Source organism: Scyliorhinus canicula, chromosome 29 (assembly GCF_902713615.1).
Source record: "Scyliorhinus canicula chromosome 29, sScyCan1.1, whole genome shotgun sequence".
NCBI lineage: Eukaryota > Metazoa > Chordata > Chondrichthyes > Carcharhiniformes > Scyliorhinidae > Scyliorhinus > Scyliorhinus canicula.
The window spans coordinates 13,279,629-13,300,727 of NC_052174.1; the positions used below are offsets into that span (position 1 = coordinate 13,279,629).

Below are 21,099 nucleotides of genomic sequence, written 5' to 3' on the forward strand. Positions count from 1 at the left end.
ATGTGAGGCAACCCACCTCTACCGCCCTCCCAGTCACCTTCCAGCTAAAGGCAGCAGGGGGATGTTACAAAGAACAAGCTGGCCTCCACTTGGCAATTGTGCAAGATGGAAACTTTGAAAGCGAGAGCTCAGGCTCGGCTCCCAGTGCTCTGTGGCATGGAGAGGAATGCTCCAGAGAGTGGCCGAGAGCAAGACTAGGATGGCGCTCTCATCCAAAGCTACTGAAGACTAGTGCCCGAGACAAACACCGTTAGAAATAACACAGTCTGACAAAAATGTTACTTTCTTTTATTGTGACAATACAATAATTGTTATTTATGGGGGAACAGTGGCGTTGAAATTATTTAAGAAAATAAAAGCTTAACTTGGTAATATGCAATTCCTTTTGTGCACCATTTTCGATGAAATTATTACTTATATATTTTAGATGGGTCAGCAGCTCTCCAGGGCTAAGGAGTTTCATACTAACATGTTAAGCTTTTTCACAATATCTACATAGTGCCATTTCAAGCACTTTAGAAAAATTGTTTCTAAAAGAATATGTTTATTTTAGTCCCCATTCCGTCACAGAAACAGAAAATTCTAGCACGAAGGATGTTTTTGCCCAGCAATTGAAGGATTGAGATGGCAAATCTATTCAGATCTTGTAGTGAGGTCAAGGCCTACCAGTGGGGCAGAGCAGAATGGATAATGATAGGCTAGGTCCTGTACAAAGAACCACTCTCAAGATTCAGCTGCCCACTTTAATATGGTTGACAGGGAACCGTGAAAGGTTCCACAATAAACCGCCACCCTCAACAGAGGGAAAAAAAACCTCCACAGAAATAAAATGGCTTTCATTTGGACTTGTAATTGCCCGATGGGCAATAAATAAATTCAAAGTGACTGGTGTCTAACACCAATCTGTCGTTTCTCTGCCTTTTGACACTCCGCTGCTGCAGTTCGGATGTCTTGCCACACTGAGGCGCTGCGCTCCGAGGATTTACACATTACACAGCAATCTTCGTGTTCCGAAAGCTCGAATTGTCCCTGAAATGATAGAGGAACCAGTAGTTCAACACAGACAATAAATGGATTCATACAGTGATCAATCGTGATGTCAATTACTTTAAAGTGTGGTGGCTGGAGTAATTGCTCAGAAAGCATCCACGCAGTGGTGGCTCGTGCAGAACGGGCCAGCGAGAAGCAGGCGGCCACAGAATACTGGGAACAATTACTCACTAGGCATTGTTCACAAAGCTCCAGCCTGCGGAGCACGAGGCGAAAATCCTACCAAGCGGCAGGTGAGAACTGGGAGACATTAGCACATTACAGATAGGTGATGCTGGTGACAAGCAGTAACCTTAGTAACATGGGTTCTGAACCGGGTTAACAATAATCTAAAACAGACTGAACCGTAATCCATTACATGTCCATTTCAGGCGAGCAAATTAGGTTCGCTATAATCCCTTGTTAATGAGGTGACTATGTTAAAACATTGCTTCAAGTCCATTTGATGTCCTGGGCTGGGGGGGGAGGGGGGAAGAGGGAGGAATTTTAAATGAAAACTCTGGATGATGTTCCCTTTCACTGAAACATTCTGGATGAGAGAGGTCGAACCCATCACAGACTGGGAATGGTACCTGGGACCTTTCTAAGCAGCCAGGCTCTGCTTCTTGTACATTAACTTTACTCACAGCTGCGGGGAGCTTTTGACCAGTGACCCATCATTTAAATCTCAGTAAGAATTCACGGTGAGCCAATCTTACTTGATACTGTCTGTATGTGTCTTGTACTCCATAATGGTGCTGGGCGGTAGGTTCAACACCCGGCGCAAAGTGTCACGTATCCGAGCGGTAGTTGCTTGATCGCTGGCGGTTTTGTTCCACACTGAAATGATATCTTCCTGCAAGCGGAAATTAGAAAGGAGAATCTTTCACACAGCAGATAATTTTTGAAACAGGTCCCACAAACTACAAAAACTGCCTTTCACAGCTGTAGGATGTTCCAAAGTGCTTTAGATTACATAGAATTTACAGTGCAGAAGGAGGCCATTCAGCCCATCGAGTCTGCTCCGGCTCTTGGAAAGAGCACCCTACCCAAGGTCAACACCTCCACCCTATCCCCATTACCCAGTAACCCCACTCAACACTAAGGGCAATTTTGAACACTAAGGGCAATTTATCACGGCCAATCCACCCTAACCTGCACATCTTTGGACTGTGGGAGGAAACCGGAGCACCCGGCGGAAACCCACGCACACATGGGGAGGATGTGCAGACTCCGCACAGACAGTGACCCAAGCCGGAATCAAACCTGGGACCCTGGAGCTGTGAAGCGATTATGCTATCCACAATGCTACCGTGCTGCTTTATGGCCAATTAAGTGCCGTTTGAAGTTTAATCGCTGCTGCAGTGGAGGAAGGGAGATAGACAATTTGCGCAAGGTCCCAAGGACGGCACAGTGGTAATGACCATTTTATCTGTATGGTGGTGTTGGTAATGCCCAGTATATCTGTACGGTGGTGTTGGTTACGCCCAGTTTATCTGTACGGTGGTGTTGGTTTCTATACTTCCCAGCACTCCCTGCTGTTTCGGCTATGGCTATTTGTGCATTCCTTCGCCTTCATCCCACCATTGGTCCTACTGACCGGAACTCCCATCCACTTTCCTATCATCCCCTCCACATTCTCTCATCTTGCAACAGTGCACCAAAAGTCTTTCTTTCTTTCCTGAAAGGTTTTTGGCCACTCCTTTGAATCTCTCCTGCTATGACCTCGGTATCCATTCCCCTGCTCTCTCTGAAGCCCCTTGGGATTTTGTATCAAATGAGGCCTTTTAAGTGATTGCTGGGACAGAGAGACCCAGGGTGTGCTATACACAAAACTTTGAAGATAGCGGGGCAAGTTAATGGCTGTTAGAAAGACAAAGGATTTATAGAGAAATAGAGTTAGGTAATTCTTTCAAAGACCCAGCAATATGAGCTGATTGGCTTCCTCCAGCGCTGTACAAACCTATCACAGGAAAGCAAATTCTTGAGCTTGATTCTTGTCTTTATCCAATATATATTTTTAGGTTTCATGACAAATATGTTGCAGATAGTGGCTAAGACCCATGTAAAATGTCTTTTGCAAACTGCCAGCTATGGTACTAAGCCATTTAGTCAGAAATGTATGTATTTTTGGTGCAGATTGACAAGCTTCTCAAATGATGACATCTGAGGGGTGGTACAGTGGTTAGCACTGCTGCCTCATAGCGCAGGGACCTCGGGTCACTGTCTGTGCGGAGTCTGCACGTTCTCGCCGTGTGTGCGTGGGTTTCCTCCGGGTGCTGTTTTCCTCCCACAGTCCAAAGATGTGCAGGTTAGGTGGATTGGCCAAAGATTGGGTGGGGTTCCAGGGATAGGGCCGGGGAGGTGGGCCTAGGTAGGGTGCTCTTTCAGAGGGTTGGCGCAGACCTGATGGACCTAATGGCCTCCTCCTACACTATAGGATTCTGTGATAGCTACCCGCCCCCCCCCCCCCCCCCCCCGATGCTTTATTCCCAGCTCCCGCCAAGGACATACTTGAAAGCGAATCGACACCACAACACCACAGATCTCCTCTCCAACCATAAACTGCTCTCCCAACATGGCGAGGATGATATTCTCCCAGAATCGGGAGGCCAGGCCTTTGCGCAAGCGTATTATCCATTTACCACCATTCTTGTTGGCCTCGTCCTACAGTGAGAGAAATCAGATCAGGGTTAGCTGGAAATCAATGAAGCAAAGCCAATGGTTCTCACTAGTACAGTGTCCTCCCCACGTACCTCCCACATGGGTTTGATACCCTCTTTGAAGAGATGGAAATCACTATGTCCTGTCAAGTCACCCGGCCGTACCAAGTGACTGTAGAACCTCCAGAACTGTTCTACCTGGAGGAGGAAACAACAGTAAGTTGCATTTACACAGCCAAGAACAGCTAAACCGACACAGCAATTTCATTTATACAGCGAACCAGAGAAAAGTTACCGTGCAGAACGAGGCTATTCAGCCCATCGTATCTGTGCCGGCCCAAAAAGAAAGAGGAAAATAAAACTAGCCGCTCATTTTAATCCCACTTTGCAGCACCTTGTCCGTAGCCTCACAGATTACAGCCGATCCGGGTATCCTGTTAGTGAGTTGAGTGTTTCAGCCTCAACCTCCAACTCAGGCCGTGAATTCCAGACGCCCACCACTCTCTGAGTGAAAAGGATTTTCCTAATGTCCCCTCTAATCCTTCGACCAATCACCTTCAATCTCTTCCCGATGGTAACTGACCTCTCAGCCAGGGGAAACAAGTCTTTTCTGTCAACACTATTTCGGCCCCATATAATTTCATAGAATTTACAGTGCAGAAGGAGGCTATTCGGCCCATTAAGTCTGCACCGGCCCTTAGAAAGAGCACTCTACCCAAGGTCACACCCCCACCCTCTCCGTAACCCAGTAACCCCACCCAACTTTTTTGAACACTAAGGACAATTTATCACAGCCAATCCACCTAACCTGCACATCTTTGGACTGTGGGAGGAAACCGGAGCACCCGGAGGAAACCCACGCACACACGAGGGGAACGTGCAGACTCCGCACAGACAGTGACCCAAGCCGGGAATCGAACCTGGGACCCTGGAGCTGTGAAGCAACGGTGCTAACCACTATGCTACCGTGCTGCCCTTAATGTTGTCCACCAGTGCTGTTAAAATAATAAAATACCCCGAGGTGCTTGGCAGGAGCATTTTCAAATTAAAGACCTGAGCTACAGAAGCAAATATCTGGGCAGTTAACCAAAAGATTAGTCAAAGAGAAACGTCAAAGAGAAACGTACGACGTATCTGAAAGAATGACAGAGAGGAAATTTCCAGAGCTCTGGGTGCAAACACTTTAAGGCACAGGTCTCGATGGGGAAGTGATGGAAGGCTGGGGTCAGTGTACACATAGGGTGATGGTTTATATTAAGATCCATTGGTCTGCTGCACGAGCTCCCATATACACAAACACTTGCACCCCATTCAAATGCATGGACTTTACCCTTAGGTCCCCACCCGTTGTCTCTCGGGCCACAACCAATTCCATCTCCCAAGCAGGCGGAAGAACAAGATTAACAATCTGCAAATCTTTTTGAAATGGGACATTAATCTAAATAATTTCTGGCAGCAGTAGAGAGCGAAAAAATATTTTTTCGCGAATGAAAATAACGGGAACAAGTTGTTCCCTTGCCTTATCTGTTTCATGTTTCCCTATGGCTTTTCCGTTTTGTCTTTAAAAAGGCCAAGATCTTTTCTCCCATCCTTTCTGCGCTTGAAACCTATTTACAAGTCTGGGCCCTGAGGTTCAGCAGGCAATTCAACATCACTATGCTAGTGTCCTGTGTTGGATATAGTGGAATATCTGCACTTATAGATATTGCCATGTGTTGTTGCTGATTGAGTGATCCCATGAGTATTTCTCTTAGTTCAAAAACATCTTACTCAATATGAGTTGTTATTTTCTATTGGGCAGCACGGTAGCATAGTGGTTAGCACAATTTGCTTCACAGCTCCAGGGTCCCAGGTTCGATTCCCGGCTTGGGTCACTGTCTGTGTGGAGTCTGCACGCTCTCCCCGTGTGTGCGTGGGTTTCCTCCGGGTGCTCCGGTTTCCTCCCACAGTCCAAAGATGTGCAGGTTAGGGTGGATTGGCCGTGCTAAATTGCCCTTAGTGTCTAAAATTGCCCTTAGTGTTGGGTGGGGTTACTGAGTTATGGGGATGGGAAGGGGGTGTGGGCTTGGGTAGGGTGCTCTTTCCGAAGAGCCGGTGCAGACTCGATGGGTCGAATGGCCTCCTTCTGCACTGTAAATTCTATGACTCTATGAATATCAAAATCAAATCCGGAAATTAACCCGAGATAATCAAATTTGGCATAGGTTTTTGTTAATTCACTTGAGGTGATTGTGTTGATGTTCTCTCCCTATTACTAGCTGTTGCAATGCTGCACTTGTAAAGTCAAAAATCCATCCTTCCATCACTTGGGCAGTTGACTTACTGATGCCACTGTTCCAATCTGTTTAATGTTCTGTTCATAGCTCTGGGTGTTGGCTGGTCTGCTTGGTGTCCGCCTGGAGTACCAGAAGGTGTAGTTATACTGCAGAGGGTGCTCGCCAGCTCCAGGTGACACTACCTGCGTAAACCACAATCAGTAAAATTAACCAACAGCACTTTGCAAATCTATTCCACCTCTTCACAGTTCTCCTGCTCGTTGACTTTGAAGGGGCTTGAGGTGTGCATTGGTTTCTGTATAAAATGTTAAAAACCAGATAAAAATATTTTCAAATAAATAAATAAAGAATAAAATACCCAAGGAGCTTTACAGGAGCATTATCAAATTAAAGATTTGAGATACAGAAGCAAATATCTGGGCAGTTAACCAAACGATTAGTCAAAGAGAAACATACGACGCATCTGAAAGAATGATAGAAAGGAAATTTCCAGAGCTCTGGGTGCAAACACTTTAAGGCACAGCTATTGATAGTGAAACGATGGAAGGCTGGGGTCAGTGTACACATAGGGTGATGGTTTATATTAAGATCCATTGGTCTGCTGCGCGAGCTCCCATGTACACAAACACTTGCACCCCTTTCAAATGCATGGACTTTACCCTGAGGCACCTAACACATCGCCTCTTGGGCCATAACTAATCCCATCCCGCAAGCAGGCGGAGGAGCAGCGGTTGGGAGAGAGGAGCAGCAGTGGGGGGAGAGGAGCAGCAGCGGGGTGAGGGGAGCAGCAGCGGGGGGAGAGGCGCAGCAGCGGGGGGGAGAGGCGCAGCAGCGGGGGGGAGAGGCGCAGCAGCGGGGGGGAGAGGCGCAGCAGCGGGGGGAGAGGCGCAGCAGCGGGGGGAGAGGCGCAGCAGCGGGGGAGAGGCGCAGCAGCGGGGGGAGAGGAGCAGCAGCGGGGGGAGAGGAGCAGCAGCGGGGGGAGAGGCGCAGCAGCGGGGGGAGAGGCGCAGCAGCGGGGGGAGAGGAGCAGCAGCGGGGGGAGAGGAGCAGCAGCGGGGGGAGAGGAGCAGCAGCGGGGGAGAGGAGCAGCAGCGGGGGGGAGAGGAGCAGCAGCGGCGGGAGAGGAGCAGCAGCGGGGGGGAGAGGAGCAGCAGCGGGGGGAGAGGAGCAGCAGCGGGGGGAGAGGAGCAGCAGCGGGGGGGAGAGGAGCAGCAGCGGGGGGGAGAGGAGCAGCAGCGGGGGGAGAGGAGCAGCAGCGGGGGGAGGAGCAGCAGCGGGGGGAGAGGAGCAGCAGCGGGGGGAGAGGAGCAGCAGCGGGGGGAGAGGAGCAGCAGCGGGGGGAGAGGAGCAGCAGCGGGGGGTGAGGAGCAGCAGCGGGGGGAGAGGAGCAGCAGTGGGGGGAGAGGGGCAGTAGCGGGGGGAGAGGGGCAGCAGCGGGGGGGGAGAGGAGCAGCAGCGGGGGAGAGGAGCAGCAGCGGGGGGAGAGGAGCAGCAGCGGGGAGAGAGGAGCAGCAGCGGGGGAGAGGAGCAGCAGCGGGGGGAGAGGAGCAGCAGCGGGGGGAGAGGAGCAGCAGCGGGGGAGAGGAGCAGCAGCGGGGGGAGAGGAGCAGCAGCGGGGGGAGAGGAGCAGCAGCGGGGGGAGAGGAGCAGCAGCGGGGGGAGAGGAGATGCAGTGGGGGGAGAGGGGCAGTAGCGGGGGAGAGGGGCAGCAGCGGGGGGAAAGGAGCAGCAGCGGGGGGAGAGGAGCAGCAGCGGGGGGAGAGGAGCAGCAGCGGGGAGAGAGGAGCAGCAGCGGGGGGAGAGGAGCAGCAACGGGAGGAGAGGAGATGCAGTGGGGGGAGAGGAGCAGCAGCGGGGAGAGAGGAGCAGCAGCGGGGGGAGAGGAGCAGCAACGGGAGGAGAGGAGATGCAGTGGGGGGAAAGGAGCAGCAGCGGGGGGAGAGGAGCAGCAGCGGGGGGAGAGGAGCAGCAGCGGGGAGAGAGGAGCAGCAGCGGGGAGAGAGGAGCAGCAGCGGGGGGAGAGGAGCAGCAACGGGAGGAGAGGAGCAGCAGCGGGGAGAGAGGAGCAGCAGCGGGGGGAGAGGAGCAGCAGCGGGGAAGAGGAGCAGCAGCGGGGAAGAGGAGCAGCAGCGGGGGGAGAGGAGCAGCAACGGGAGGAGAGGAGCAGCAGCGGGGAGAGAGGAGCAGCAGCGGGAGGAGAGGAGCAGCAGCGTGGGGAGAGGAGCAGCAGCGGGGAGAGAGGAGAGCAGCGGGGGTAGAGGGGCAGCAGAGGGACGAGGGAAGCAGCAGTGGGGCGGGCCAAACCAACCCCGGGGCTCGAAGGCCTCTCATGCATCGAACCTCTTTTGCAAAACGTCAATCAGGATTCTCCAGTATTCCAATAAAAAGCAAATATAAAATGTGCACCAGGATTACAAGATGAGCAGAACCAGAGATTGAAACCAGGCACATTCGCTGATGGTGACCTTTGAACAATATTGAATACACGCCAACTGTTTCATAACATTATAGAAATGCTTAATCATTCATTTATTAATAGAACTATCATCAACTTCAAGTGGTAAAAACAAAATCAATAGTTGCACTTAATTGGGTGCAGAGGCAGCGCACGGCCCTCACTGTCAGTGTTGTGAGCAATCAGCACGCACCTCATTCACTTGCCTTTGCTTTATTTGCCAATCCCTTCAGTTAAACCAGTAGGAAAAAAGTTACTGGAAACCAGTGGAATGTGGCAACTCTGCACATGGGCAATAGTCATCAAAGCATCTCGTGGGCTGCAGGCTGCACACCACTGTGATAAATTGTTCTTGGTAGCACAGGACATGAACACTGCTGAAAAAGACATTTTGTCAGGGCTTTCCGTCTAGTCACCAGAATACGAACGTCAGGGAAGCAACAACTCTATACTGAATGAGACAAGAGAGCTGATTGGTTGGCAAGTGGACTCTGACCATGGAGAATGCACCAGTTGATGGTAACTGACTGACAGCTAACTGCTGTTTGAAAATTTAAATCAGGCAGCTTGACTCTGACTGGTCAAGGCATTGCCCGTGGAATCAACTGATGAATGGCTCTCACTAATTTTGCGTAGCTGAATCAATCTACATACACTTTCTTTCTGTCTGCAAAGAACAGTGCCCTGTGTATTAATATATGTGGCTTCCAGTACACGCAAATACATCATAGTGCAAGCCGTGGATTTACATGTACTGGAAGCCACATATATTAATGCACAGGGTCCTGTTCTTTGCAGACAGATAGGACATACACAGATTGTGCCTGTTTCAGCTAAACAAAATAATTGAGAGCCATTCACTGGTTCATTCCTCAGAGTCAAGCTGCCTGGGTTTACATTTTCAAGTGTAGTCACTGTTAGGGGCTGGTTTAGCACACTGGGCTAAATCGCTGGCTTTTAAAGCAGACCAAGGCAGGCCAGCAGCACGGTTCAATTCCCGTACCAGCCTCCCCGAACAGGCGCAGGAATGTGGCGACTAGTGGCTTTTCACAGTAACTTCATTGAAGCCTACTCGTGACAATAAGCCATTTTCATTTCATAATGTAGAAAATGTGTTTGCCAGCCAATTTGTGCATAGAAAGCTCCCATAACAACAACATTGGACCTTTTACATCCATCTGTGAGGGGAGACGTGAATCTCACCTGAACAATGGTACCTCAGGCAGTGCAGCATTCTCTCAGGACTGCACTCGCACTGTTAGCTCATGTCCTCAACTCTCTGCAGTGGCGCCTGAACCCATAACCTACTGAACTCCAGAGAGCAGAATGCTCAAAAATGGGAAACACACATGACACCAAGTGTGCACCTGGGCCCTATATCTAAGGAAGGGACCCAAGTTTTGGGCCCCGTATCTAAGGAAGGATGTGCTGGCTTTGGAAAGGGTCCAGAGGAGGTTCACAAGAATGATCCCTGGAATGAAGAACTTGTCATATGAGAAACGGTTGAGGACTCTGGGTCTGTACTCGTTGGAGTTTAGAAGGATGTGAGGGGACCTTATTGAAACCTACAGGATACTGCGAGGCCTGGATAGAGTGGACATGGAGAGGATGGTTCCACTTGTAGGAAAAACTAGAATCAGAGGGCGCAGCCTCAGACTAAAGGGACGATCCTTTAAAACAGAGATGAGGAGGAATTTCTTCAGCCAGAGGGTGGTGAATCTGTGGAACTCTTTGCCGCAGAAGGCTGTGGAGGCCAATTCACTGAATTCAATTCTTTGAGATAGAGATAGATTGGTTCTTGATTAATAAGGGGATCAGGGGTTATGGGGAGAAGGCAGGAGAATAGGGATGGAAAAATATCAGCCATGATTGAATGGCGGAGCAGACTCGATGGGCCGAGTGGCCTAATTCTGCACGGAATAACAGAAAGGCAGAGTACTGGGCTAATGGTAAGATTCTTGGTAGTGTGGACGAGCAGAGAGATCTCGGTGTCCATGTCCATAGATCCCTGAAAGTTGCCACCCAGGTTGAGAGGGTTGTTAAGAAGGCGTACGGTGTGTTAGCTTTTATTGGTTGAGGAATTGAGTTTCGGAGCCATGAGGTCATGTTGCAGTTGTACGAAACTCTGGTGCGGCCGCATTTGGAGTATTGTGTGCAGTTCTGGTCGGCACATTATAGGAAGGATGTGGAAGCATTGGAAAGGGTACAGAGGAGATTTACAAGAATGTTGCCTGGTATGGAGGGAAGATCATATGAGGAAAGGCTGAAGGACTTGAGGCTGTTTTTGTTAGAGAGAAGAAGGTTAAGAGGGGACTTAATTGAGGCATACAAGATGATCAGAGGATTAGATAGGGTGGACATCGAGAGCCTTTTTCCTCGGATGGTGATGTCCAGCACGAGGGGACATAGCTTTAAATTGAGGGGAGATAGATATAGGACAGATGTCAGAGGTAGGTTCTTTACTCAGAGAGTAGTAAGGGCGTGGAATGCCCTGCCTGCAACAGTAGTGGACTCGCCAACACTAAACGCATTCAAATGGTCATTGGATACGCATATGGACGATAAGGGAATAGTGTAGAGGGACTTTAGAAGGGTTTCACAGGACGGTGCAACATCGTGGGCCGAAGGGCCTGTACTGCACTGTAATGTTCTATGACTTATGGTCTATCTGCTATTGCAGCAGCTCTGGACTGCTCAGTAGAGGTGGCCCAGCTGGGGCAAGTGGTGGTGTTTTGGGGGGGGAAGAGTAAGGGAGTGGGTGTTGGAGACTGCAAGCAAAATGTGGGTATTCCCTTTTGTATGGGTATCCTTTATAAAAAAAAACAGTTTTTAGTTCTGCAGGGGCCTGATCATATTCTACATCTACTGCTAGGATTCCAGGTCTCCCATGACATATCTGCAGCATCTAGCCACATGCTGGGATATAATGAAGGTCTGGGTCATGGGAAATCTAACGTTCAGAGAGACCTCTCTCTCAGCTCAACATCTAACATTTAAACCCCCTCCCACCACCGTGTGACGACAGTGGCAGTATGCCAAATGGTCAAAGATTTTCAAGGCCAATATCTTTTGTAAATGTCAATGTTCCCGATTTGTACAGACCGATCTATTTTGTTAGAACTTTGGCACAGATTTGTAGGTGAACCAGCTGTTGGTTGATTTAAATAAATTCAAGTGAATGATTAACCTAGTCACAAACTGTACTGAATTTGAAACAAAATAAGAGGAGAATGAGGGGGTCGATGATATGGAACCCATTTACCATGACATAATTATCTTGATATATCAAATCACCACAAGGTTTTGAATTCTCCAGTGTCTTTCCACATAAAGTCTCCAAAATGTTCAATTCAGTCAAAACAGATAAGCCTGCGAGCATTTTTCAGATGAGGCCCCTATTAGCTGGATGGACACAAAAGCACGTAGCAGTTTGTGAAGAGCAGGACAGTTCTCCCTTGTTTCATAGAATCCCTACAGTGCAGGAGAAGGCCAATCGGTCGATCGAGTCTACACAGACCTACCTAGGCCCACTCCCCCGTCCCATTCCCGTAACCGCACCCAACCTTTGGACACGAAGGGGCATTTTAGCGTGGCCAATCTACCCAACCTGCACAACTTTGCACTGTGGAAGAAACCCACGCAGACATGGGGAGAAAGTGCAAATTCCACACAGATAGTCATCCGAGGCCGGGATTGATCCCGGGTCATTGGTGTTGTGAGGCAGCAGTGCTAACCGCTGTGCCACCATGAAGCCCCGAGCCAATACCTCTCCCTCAAACACCATCGCCAAAAAACTAATTTCTGATGACCAGATTGCTGTCCTGGAACTTGCCTTCAATAAATTGGGTGCCACATCTTCTGCATTATAACAGGTACTACACTCAAAAGGTATTGGCTATAAAGTGTTTTGGGATGTGATGAAGTTGTTAAAAGCACTGTAAAAATGCACGCCTTTCTTTCTCATCTGCACTAAATCGCACCGTCATCACGTCGCTAAGCTGCACTGGCTCTCTGTTCCTCAGATATTAAAGTTCTCATCCTCCTTTAAAGCTCCATAAAGAAAGGTCAAGTCTGCAGGAGGCCTCCAAGCGTTTCACCCCCCCCCCCCCCCCCCCCCCCCCCCCCCCCCAGCAGTACAGGAATTCCCAGAGCTCTAAGGTTTATACTGAGGAGAGTTTACATAAACTAAACTTACAATCCCCAGAATACAGAAAGTTAATGCGGTGATTTATTTGAGGTTTTTACAATTTTAAAATGAATTGAGAAGCTGGAGAGAAATATTTCCCACTGGTGAGGAGTCCAGGACAACGGTATATCAGAGCTGAGCCATTTAGGGGAGCAATTGTGAAACACTTCTTTACACAATTGGTGGTAGAAGTGTGTAACTCTCTCCCATGAAAAATGGATGTTAGCTCAAGTTATTTTCAAATCTGAGATCAATAGATTTTGCCAGCCAAGGGTGCTGAGGGATATGGAACCAGAATGGGTGTTAGGATTCAGATCAATTATCTAATCCAGTGGTGGGAAACTGCGGCCCGGGGGCCCATCTGGGTTCTGAGTGCGGCCCACCAGACATTTTGCTGATTGTTGCCCACGCGCAGGGTTACCACACTCCACTGGTTTTCATCCATCTAACGCGCAATCGGTTAGCGCGTTCGGCTGTTAACCGAAAAGTTAGTGGTTCAATCCCACCCAGCGACGAAGTGTTATCCCACCCCTGGATGAAGTGTTTTTTTTTGTGGGCAGCATGGTAGTACAAGTGGATATCATTGTGGCGTCACAGTGCCAGGGTCCCAGGTTCGATTCCCCGCTGGGTGACTGTCTGTGCGGAGTTTGCACGTTCTCCCCGTGTCTGCGTGGGTCCTCCGGGTGCTCCGATTTTCTCCCCCAGTCCAAAGACGTGCAGGTTAGGTGGATTGGCCATGTTAAGTTGCCCTTGGTGACCAAAAAGGTTAGGAGGGGTTATTGGGTTACGGGGATAGGTTGGAAGTGAGGGCTTGGGTGGGTTGATGCAGACTCGATGGGCCGAGCGGTCTCCTTCTGCATTGTAGGGATTCTATGAACTTCAGGAATTGGGGCCAGCAGATTCTCCGATATGCTCCCAGCCTCACAATTGCAGGTATAACCTGCCCTGAGTGTTTCGAAGTCAACACCTAGCAGCCAGCGGCATTGCAAAAGATCCTGCCCGGTAATTTTGCCAGTCTATAAGCAATGATACCAATGTATCCTTTGAATACTGGAGCAACAATGCGGGCTATAGGCTGTTTAAGGAAATGCCAATGATTACCTTTCGTTTAGCTGTGTTTTGTGTCTTTTCCTGGTCACATATTTCGACATCTTTCTCTTTCAATGCCTCACTCTCTTCACTGTGTTCATGGTCTCCACTATCATCATCTTTCAGGCTACAAAGACAGAACATACAAAGGGCTCAGTATCACATCTTGTTACGATCACACTCCTGTGATGGAACTTTGGAGTTTTTTTTGCTGTTAGAAGTGTTATCTAAATACAATTGTTGTGGTTGAAGAAAACAATTGTGTTTAATTGGCACCTTATCACTGTCTCAGGGTTCTCAGAAAGTGGTTCACACCCAACGCATTGCCTTTCGAAGTGGAGTCACTGGCTTCTTGGCAAACGGAGCAACAAATTTGCCTGCAGCATGGCCTCACACACAACAAATGACTGCACTATCTGATTTGGGAAGTGCATATTGAGACAAATGTTGGCAAGGACACCAGATTCATCTATAGCCACCTGAACAATCATTTGTGACCTCAGCATGATGTCTTTCCAGAATGTCGTCACTTCTCAAAGATGGCGCTCCCTCAGTACTAGAGTCTCAACTCAGATCCTAGAATGGAGATTGAACGCACTACCTTTTTGACTCGGAGGAGAGAGCTCTGCCAGCTGAACTGTGCTGGCACTAAGATTACTTGGGATCTCTTGCCACCAAACACAGTCTGAGCAAATCTGCATTATACTGCAAGTTGTTGATAGTCTTGTGGGTGCAGATGCCAAAGGGCTGTCAGCTGCACCCCAGTCAGCATTTCTGTATTCAGGAGAGGGGCAGATAAACAGGAGAGGGATAAAAGCAGCAAAGATGATTGGCAAGAAAGGAGGCAGCTGAATTGGGAAGGCTCGAGTTCAAAGTGAGGGAGCGGGCTGAAAAGGATGCACAGAGCTGAGGATGGCCAGAGACAAGTGTAGCAGGATGTTACAAATGAAATTGCCGCCACAACCTAGCAGTCACACAAAACATTCAGAACACATAAAACTGAGGTGGACCCACACAAGGAAAGTCAGAACAGAAATAAATACACACCAGAGTCAGAAACAATTGGGGATTTGCTTCTTTAACAGGATCAAATGATGCTGTGATAACAGCCTGTTATGTTTAGGCACTAATCTGATTGTTTTATTGTGCGATACAGTTCCATGGCCATTGGCTTCCACCTGGGATCTCTCAGCCTGTAAATGTATGCTCTCTAGTAGCATCCCCGGATGGTGATCTGCCATGGGAACCTTGAGCTGAATCCCTGCAACCTTCTCCCCTACTGTACAAACATTCAAACCACCCAGGGACCTGCTCCTAACCATTATCCATGAGCTGGAAAGTCTGTACCATGACAGATAACAATAATTTAACAGCAGGCTGTGTCACCAGGCCTGAGGTGCAAATTGCCTGCTGGCACTAGCTATTTAGATGAGGATGGAGTTGGGCAAGATAGGCAACAGTTGGAGATATTTATGAACCCAAATACCGAAGAAGCAGATGAAGCTGGTAAAATACTTGGATCTCACATTTAAGGTAAAGACAATGAAGGGTGTGGATTAACAGAATCAGTAGGGGTTCAAATATCTCATTCCTTCAAAGCGTGAGTGGAGCTGCATGAAGTCATAAAAATGTCCAAAGACATTCTGATCTTTATAAATAGGGGCACAGAGTACAAAATTAATGATAAATTTGAACAAAACATTTTGTTAGACCAGTTATAGAGTACTGTATGTAGTTTTGATGCCCCATTATAGAAGGAACATTAAAGTCACAGAGAATGTACAGGTTAGGTCCACTCAGATAATACCAGGGGTAGGAAGCTATAGTCATGAGGAAAGATCTAAGATACAAGGACTATATCCACCACAGCAAGCTAGGCTGGGAGATTTAGTAGAGGCTTTTAAAATGATGATGACTTCTGATCGGGAGAATAGGTTGGAGAGTATGGAACAGGGGATGATCAATTCAAAACTGAAGTCAGGACTGGGGTGGTAGAAATTTCTTCGAGAGTTGCTGGATGGTGGAATGTTTTGCCACAGGGAATGGTTGAAACAAACACCATTGTATTTTCGGAGTAGAAAATAGGAAACATATCTAAAGCACACGAGGTGCAGGATTATGGTCGGGTGTGACAAAACGCCAATTATCGTGACAAACAAAACTATAATAATAATCTTTATTATTGTCACAAGTAGGCTTCCATTAACACTGCAATGAAGTTACTGCGAAAAGCCCCTAGTCGTCACAAGCCGGCGCCTGTTCGGGTACACAGAGGGAGAATTCAGAATGTCCAATTCACCTAAAGAGCACGTCCTTCTGAACTTGTGGGAGGAAACCGGAGCACCCGGAGGAAACCCCCGCAGGCACGGGGAGAACGTGCAGATTCCATACAAACAGTGATCCAAGCCAGGAATCGAACCCGGGACTCTGTGAAGCTAACCACTGTGCTACCGTGCCGCCCCTATAGCTATAGTCACTTACGACCATCGGACTTAGGAGGAGGAGGCCATTCTGCCCTTCAAGCCTGCTCCACCATTTGATAAGATCATGACTGATCTGGATGTGGTCTCAACTCCACTTACTTGTCGATCCCCTTGGCTCAAGTGCATCACAAATCTCTCTAACTCAGCTTTTGATTATATTCAATGAGCCGTAGCCTCCACTGTTCTCTGGGGAAGATAATTCCACAGACTAACAAGCCTCTGAGAAAATACAAATCACGTCATCTCTGCCTTAAAAGGGAGACCGTTTATTCTCAAACTGTGTCCCCTCATTCTACTCTCTCCCACAAGTGGAACCATCCTCCAGGTATGCACCCTATTGAATCCCCTCAATGAGAACACCTCTAATTCTTCTAAACTCTAGTGTGTAAAGACCAACCTGTTAAACCTTCCTTTATGCCAGGAATGGGTTGAGTGAACCTTCTCTGATCTGCTTCTAATGTGATGGATTTAACTTTTCAAATAAAACCACCAATACACAGTTCTCTTGATAAGGTCTCGTCAAGACCCTGGATAGCTGCAGTTAAACGTTGCCACTGCCGTATTCAATTCCCCTTCCTATAAATGCCAATACTCCACGGGGCAGCACGGTAGCACAGTGGTTAGCACAGTTGCTTCATAGCTCCAGGGTCCCAGGTTCAATTCCCAGCTTGGGTCACTGTCTGTGCAGAGTCTGCACATTCTCCCCGTGTCTGCGTGGGTTTCCTCCGGGTGCTCCGGTTTCCTCCTACAGTCCAAAGATGTGCAGGTTAGGTGGATTGGCTATGTTAAATTGCCCTTAGCGTCCAAAAAAAAGGTTAGGTGGGTTACAGGGATAGGGTGGAGGTGTGGGCTTTGGTAGGGTGCTCGTTCCAAGGGCCGGTGTAGACTCGATGGGCCGAATGGCCTCCTTCGGCAATGTAAATTCTATGATTCTGTGGTCTGCCTTCCTGACCAGCTGCTGTACTTGCATACTAACTTTGTGATTCATACATCCCCTTTAATTTTGAAAACACAATTTTTCAACTGATTGGAGATTCTGCAGTTTGAAATGAGTCAGAACAAACTACTTGACAATGTAGGGCCACCTTCTAAGGTGAAGGTGGAAAATTATCACACCTCAAACCCATTGGAACTTATCACCGTCGAGGGTCGAGATATTAAATTTCAAACTGCTGGCTATTGACACAATGGCTGCCACAGAGAGACCCGCCCAAAGCCACACGTGAATACACCATGGGAAAAGTATAATAGGTCAAGCTGCAGTCACTGCAGAGAGATTGCAAGTGACACAGGGAATGTCTAAAAAGTTTTCAGCAGAGGAAAGAGGCTGAAAAGCTGCACTCTCTCCTTCTCTCTCTTTTAGAAAAAGTATGTGTCACCCGGTTTGAGTAGTCAACTATCAGAAACGTCGAGAACATACTGCTCAGAGGAACTGTCCAAATACGCTTTATGAACTCATTTTCCAAGCTACCTTTGCCAATCTGATTTGCCCAATTTAGATTAAAATTGTCCATGATTATTATGGTGCCTTTCATAGAACACAGTGCAGAAGGAGGCCATTCAGCCCATCGAGTCTGCACCGACCCACTTAAGCCCTCACTTCCACCCTATCCACGTTATCCAATAACCCCTCCTAACCTTTTTGGTCACTAAGGGCAATTTATCATGACCAATCTATCCAGCTGCATGTCTGTGGACTGTGGTAAGAAACCGGAGCACCCGGAGGAAACCCACAGACACGGGGAGAACGTGCAGACTCCGCACAGACAGTGACACAGCGGGGAATCAAAAATGGGACCCTGGCGCTGTGAAGCCACAGTGCTAGCCGATATATTTCCAAGTCGGGGTGGTGAGTGACTTGGAGGGAAACTGTGTGGAGTCTGCACGTTCTCCCAGTGTCTGCGTGGGTTTCCTCTGGGAGCTCTGGTTTCCTCCCAGAGTCCAAAAGTTACGCGGGTTAGGCGGACTGGCCGTGATCAATTTCCCTTTTAGTGTCCAGGGATATACAGGTTAGATTATGGGGTTACGGGGATTGGGCGTGGGCAGAATGCTCATTCAAAGCGTCGGTACGGACTCGATGGGCCGAACAGCCTCCTTCTGCTCTGTAGGGAGTCTACGATTATGAAATATATATATCCCAGAACACCATAAACCGTAGGAGCAGAATTGGCCACTCAGCCCATCAAGTCTGCTCCGCCATTCAATCATGACTGATATTCTTCTCATCCTCATTCTCCTGCCTTCTCCCCATATTAATCAAGAGCCTATCTATCTCTGTCTTAAAGACACTCAGTGATTTTGCCTCCACAGCCTTCTGCGGCAAAAAGTTCCACAGATTCAGCACCCTCTGGCTGAAGAAATTCCTCCTCATCTTGGTTTTAAAGGATCGTCCTTTAAGTCTGAGATGGTGAATCCTCTGCTTCTAGTTTTTCCTACAAGTGGAATCATCTTCTCCACATCCACTCTATCGGGCCTCGCAGTATGCTGTAAGTTTCAATAAGATCCCCCCTCATCCTTCTAAACTCCGAGTACAGACCCAGAGCCCTCAACCGTTCCTCATGTGACAAGTTCTTCATTCCAGGGATCATTCTTGTGAACCTCCTCTGGACCCTTTCCAAGACCCAGCACATCCTTCCCCACATGTAACAAAAAGCAGATGCTGGAAATGTGATATAAAAACAGAAAATTCCAGATGTACTCAGCAGAGACAGAGAGAGTTAAGTGTCCAGTCCCTGCGACTCTCCATGAGGGACTCTTTAAGATGACGACAACTTAGGGCCACCTGCTGTGCCTCAACCAAACCTGGCCGGCAGTCTGGTGACAAGCAACCTTGCTTCTGATTGACGTGCGGGCGGCCAATCAATGGGTCCGACCGCCCGCCCTTGTGCCCATCCACCAATCGGCGGCGGGGCAGGAGGCGGGACTTCCGGCCGCCCGCCCGGCTCGAGCCGCCAACCGCCTCCAGACGGCTGAGGAAAAATAAACGGTGGTGGACTTACGCCTGGAATTTATTGTTCATCTCTCCGAGGAGCTCCCCGGGATGGAAGGGGCGCCGGAAAGGAGTATTCGGTAAAATCCCGGGTTCTGCGGTCAGCGGCGGTCTTTATTTTCAAAGAATTGGATTATTTCCCCCCCCCCACCAAAAAACAATCTGCCCGACTCGGAGCGAGGAGGCCGGCCCTGTGCTGCGCATGCGCCACGGCGAGCCCTTGGGGACAAACCTGGGAGGGACCCAGATGTCGATTTCAAAACTGGCCAACTCTTCTGGGTGCAGAACAAAGAATCAGGATTCTGCTTCCAGCTGCAGAGTTTTAACCACACGCGAGGGCAAATGAAAAACATCAGTGCAAATCTCCATTTTGTTTTAAAAGTGGCCAGGAAAACAAAAACCCAGCCAAATCTGGGCCCACATATATTATTCACATATGGGACCCTTGGCTTGAAGTCTTTTGCCTCCGCACTCCCAGTGTCAATCTTCCTGTTCCCTTTTTGTATGTTGGCCGATATCCTCTCTCGCCTTTCACCCATCTTGCGGCAGGACCCTTAAATGGGAACAGATTTAGAAACACTGCCACAGTTTACAGACAGTAGAGGAAGAGGATAAGGTACCAATGTTGCAACGGGAATGGCACAAGTCAACTGGAGGATAAGGGAGGTTAGCTTAGTTCAGAGTAGAGGGTTAATAAAGGTGGGACCTGTAAGGGAGGAAGATGGCTTTTGCACGATGTTTATAAAATTCATGTACATTGTTTATCTTGTTGTTGTAAAACCATAAATACCTCAATAAAATGTTTATTAAAAAAAGTCAACTGGAGGACATAATAATAATCTTTATTATTGTCACAAGTAGGCTTACATTAACACTGCAGTGAAGTTACTGTGAAAATCCCCTAGTCGCCACATTCCGGCGCCTGTTCGGGTCACAGAGGGAGAATTCACCTAACAGCACGTCTTTCGGGAATTGTGGGAGGAAACCGGAGGAAACACACAAACACGGGGAGAACGTGCAAACTCCACCCAGACAGTGACCCAAGCCGGGAATTGAACCTGGGACCCTGGCGCTGTGAAGCAACAGTGCTAACTGCTGCTACCGTGCCGCTCATAGGATCGAGTAGTTATAATGGAACAACAGGTAAAAAAGGTAAAGTTGCCATAGTCCCAGATGATCACAGGCTGCTTTCCCCTTTGAGGGGGGAGAGCTGACTGGTGGTGATTTAACCTGAGGATCACCACACCTCAGGCGAGGGGCAAGGTTGAGTAGGCGGGGCCTTCATGAATAACCTCGGCTGGTACGGGAATTGAACCCGCGCTGCTGGCCTCGCTCTGCATCACGAACCAGCTGCCTGGCCAATTGAGCTGAACCCGCCCCCATGGAATGGAACAATAAACCAGGGGTGACAGGGCGAAAAACGTTTTAAAAAAAATGTATAAGCGTCAGTGTAGTGGGGGTGGCACTGTAGCATAGTGGTTAGCACTGTTGCTTCACAGCGCCAATGAGGGAAATGTTTAATTCTGTAACATTTTAAAATTCGTTAAATCTTCCACATTCAGTTTGTCTGCTCACTCCATGGTTCCCCTCATATTTAATCGTTCGGTCTGTTAAGATAAAAAATATATTGCATTCCTTCCACACTGATTTCTTTTCGATAACAGAGCCCAAAACCCTTGAGTCCGCTCCGCCATTCAATACAATCATGGCTGATCTCATCACGGCCTCAGCTCCACTTTCCTGCCTGTTCTCTTTAACCCTTCAACCCATGACTAATTAAAAATCTGACTCTCCTCCATAAATTTACTCATTGTCCCAGCATCCACCGCACTCTGGGGTAGTGAATTCCACAGATTCACAGCCTTAGAGAGAAGTAATTTCTCCTTATTTTTGTTAAAAATCTACTACCCATTATCTTAAAACAATAAC

The 21,099-nt window shown here is 48.4% G+C and overlaps 2 protein-coding genes across 2 annotated transcripts in view; one reads left to right on the forward strand and one right to left on the reverse strand.

The window, feature by feature from the left end:
* Positions 1-271: 271 nt before the first annotated feature.
* On the reverse strand, positions 272-19,371 carry LOC119958346 (eukaryotic translation initiation factor 4E type 2-like). Its single transcript, XM_038786795.1, has 7 exons — positions 19,181-19,371; positions 13,711-13,825; positions 6,016-6,150; positions 3,786-3,890; positions 3,544-3,696; positions 1,749-1,885; positions 272-1,029 (listed from the first exon to the last, which is right to left on the reverse strand). The coding sequence occupies exons 1-7, from the start codon at positions 19,198-19,200 to the stop codon at positions 990-992; spliced, it is 705 nt and encodes a 234-aa protein (XP_038642723.1). The 5' UTR covers positions 19,201-19,371; the 3' UTR covers positions 272-989.
* The window catches only part of hsd20b2 (hydroxysteroid (20-beta) dehydrogenase 2), a 39,923-nt gene continuing 37,956 nt past the window's right edge, over positions 19,133-21,099 (forward strand). The window contains exon 1 of the mRNA XM_038786793.1: positions 19,133-19,250. The gene's annotated coding sequence lies outside the window, so the exon portion shown is untranslated. The remainder of the gene's footprint in view (positions 19,251-21,099) is intronic.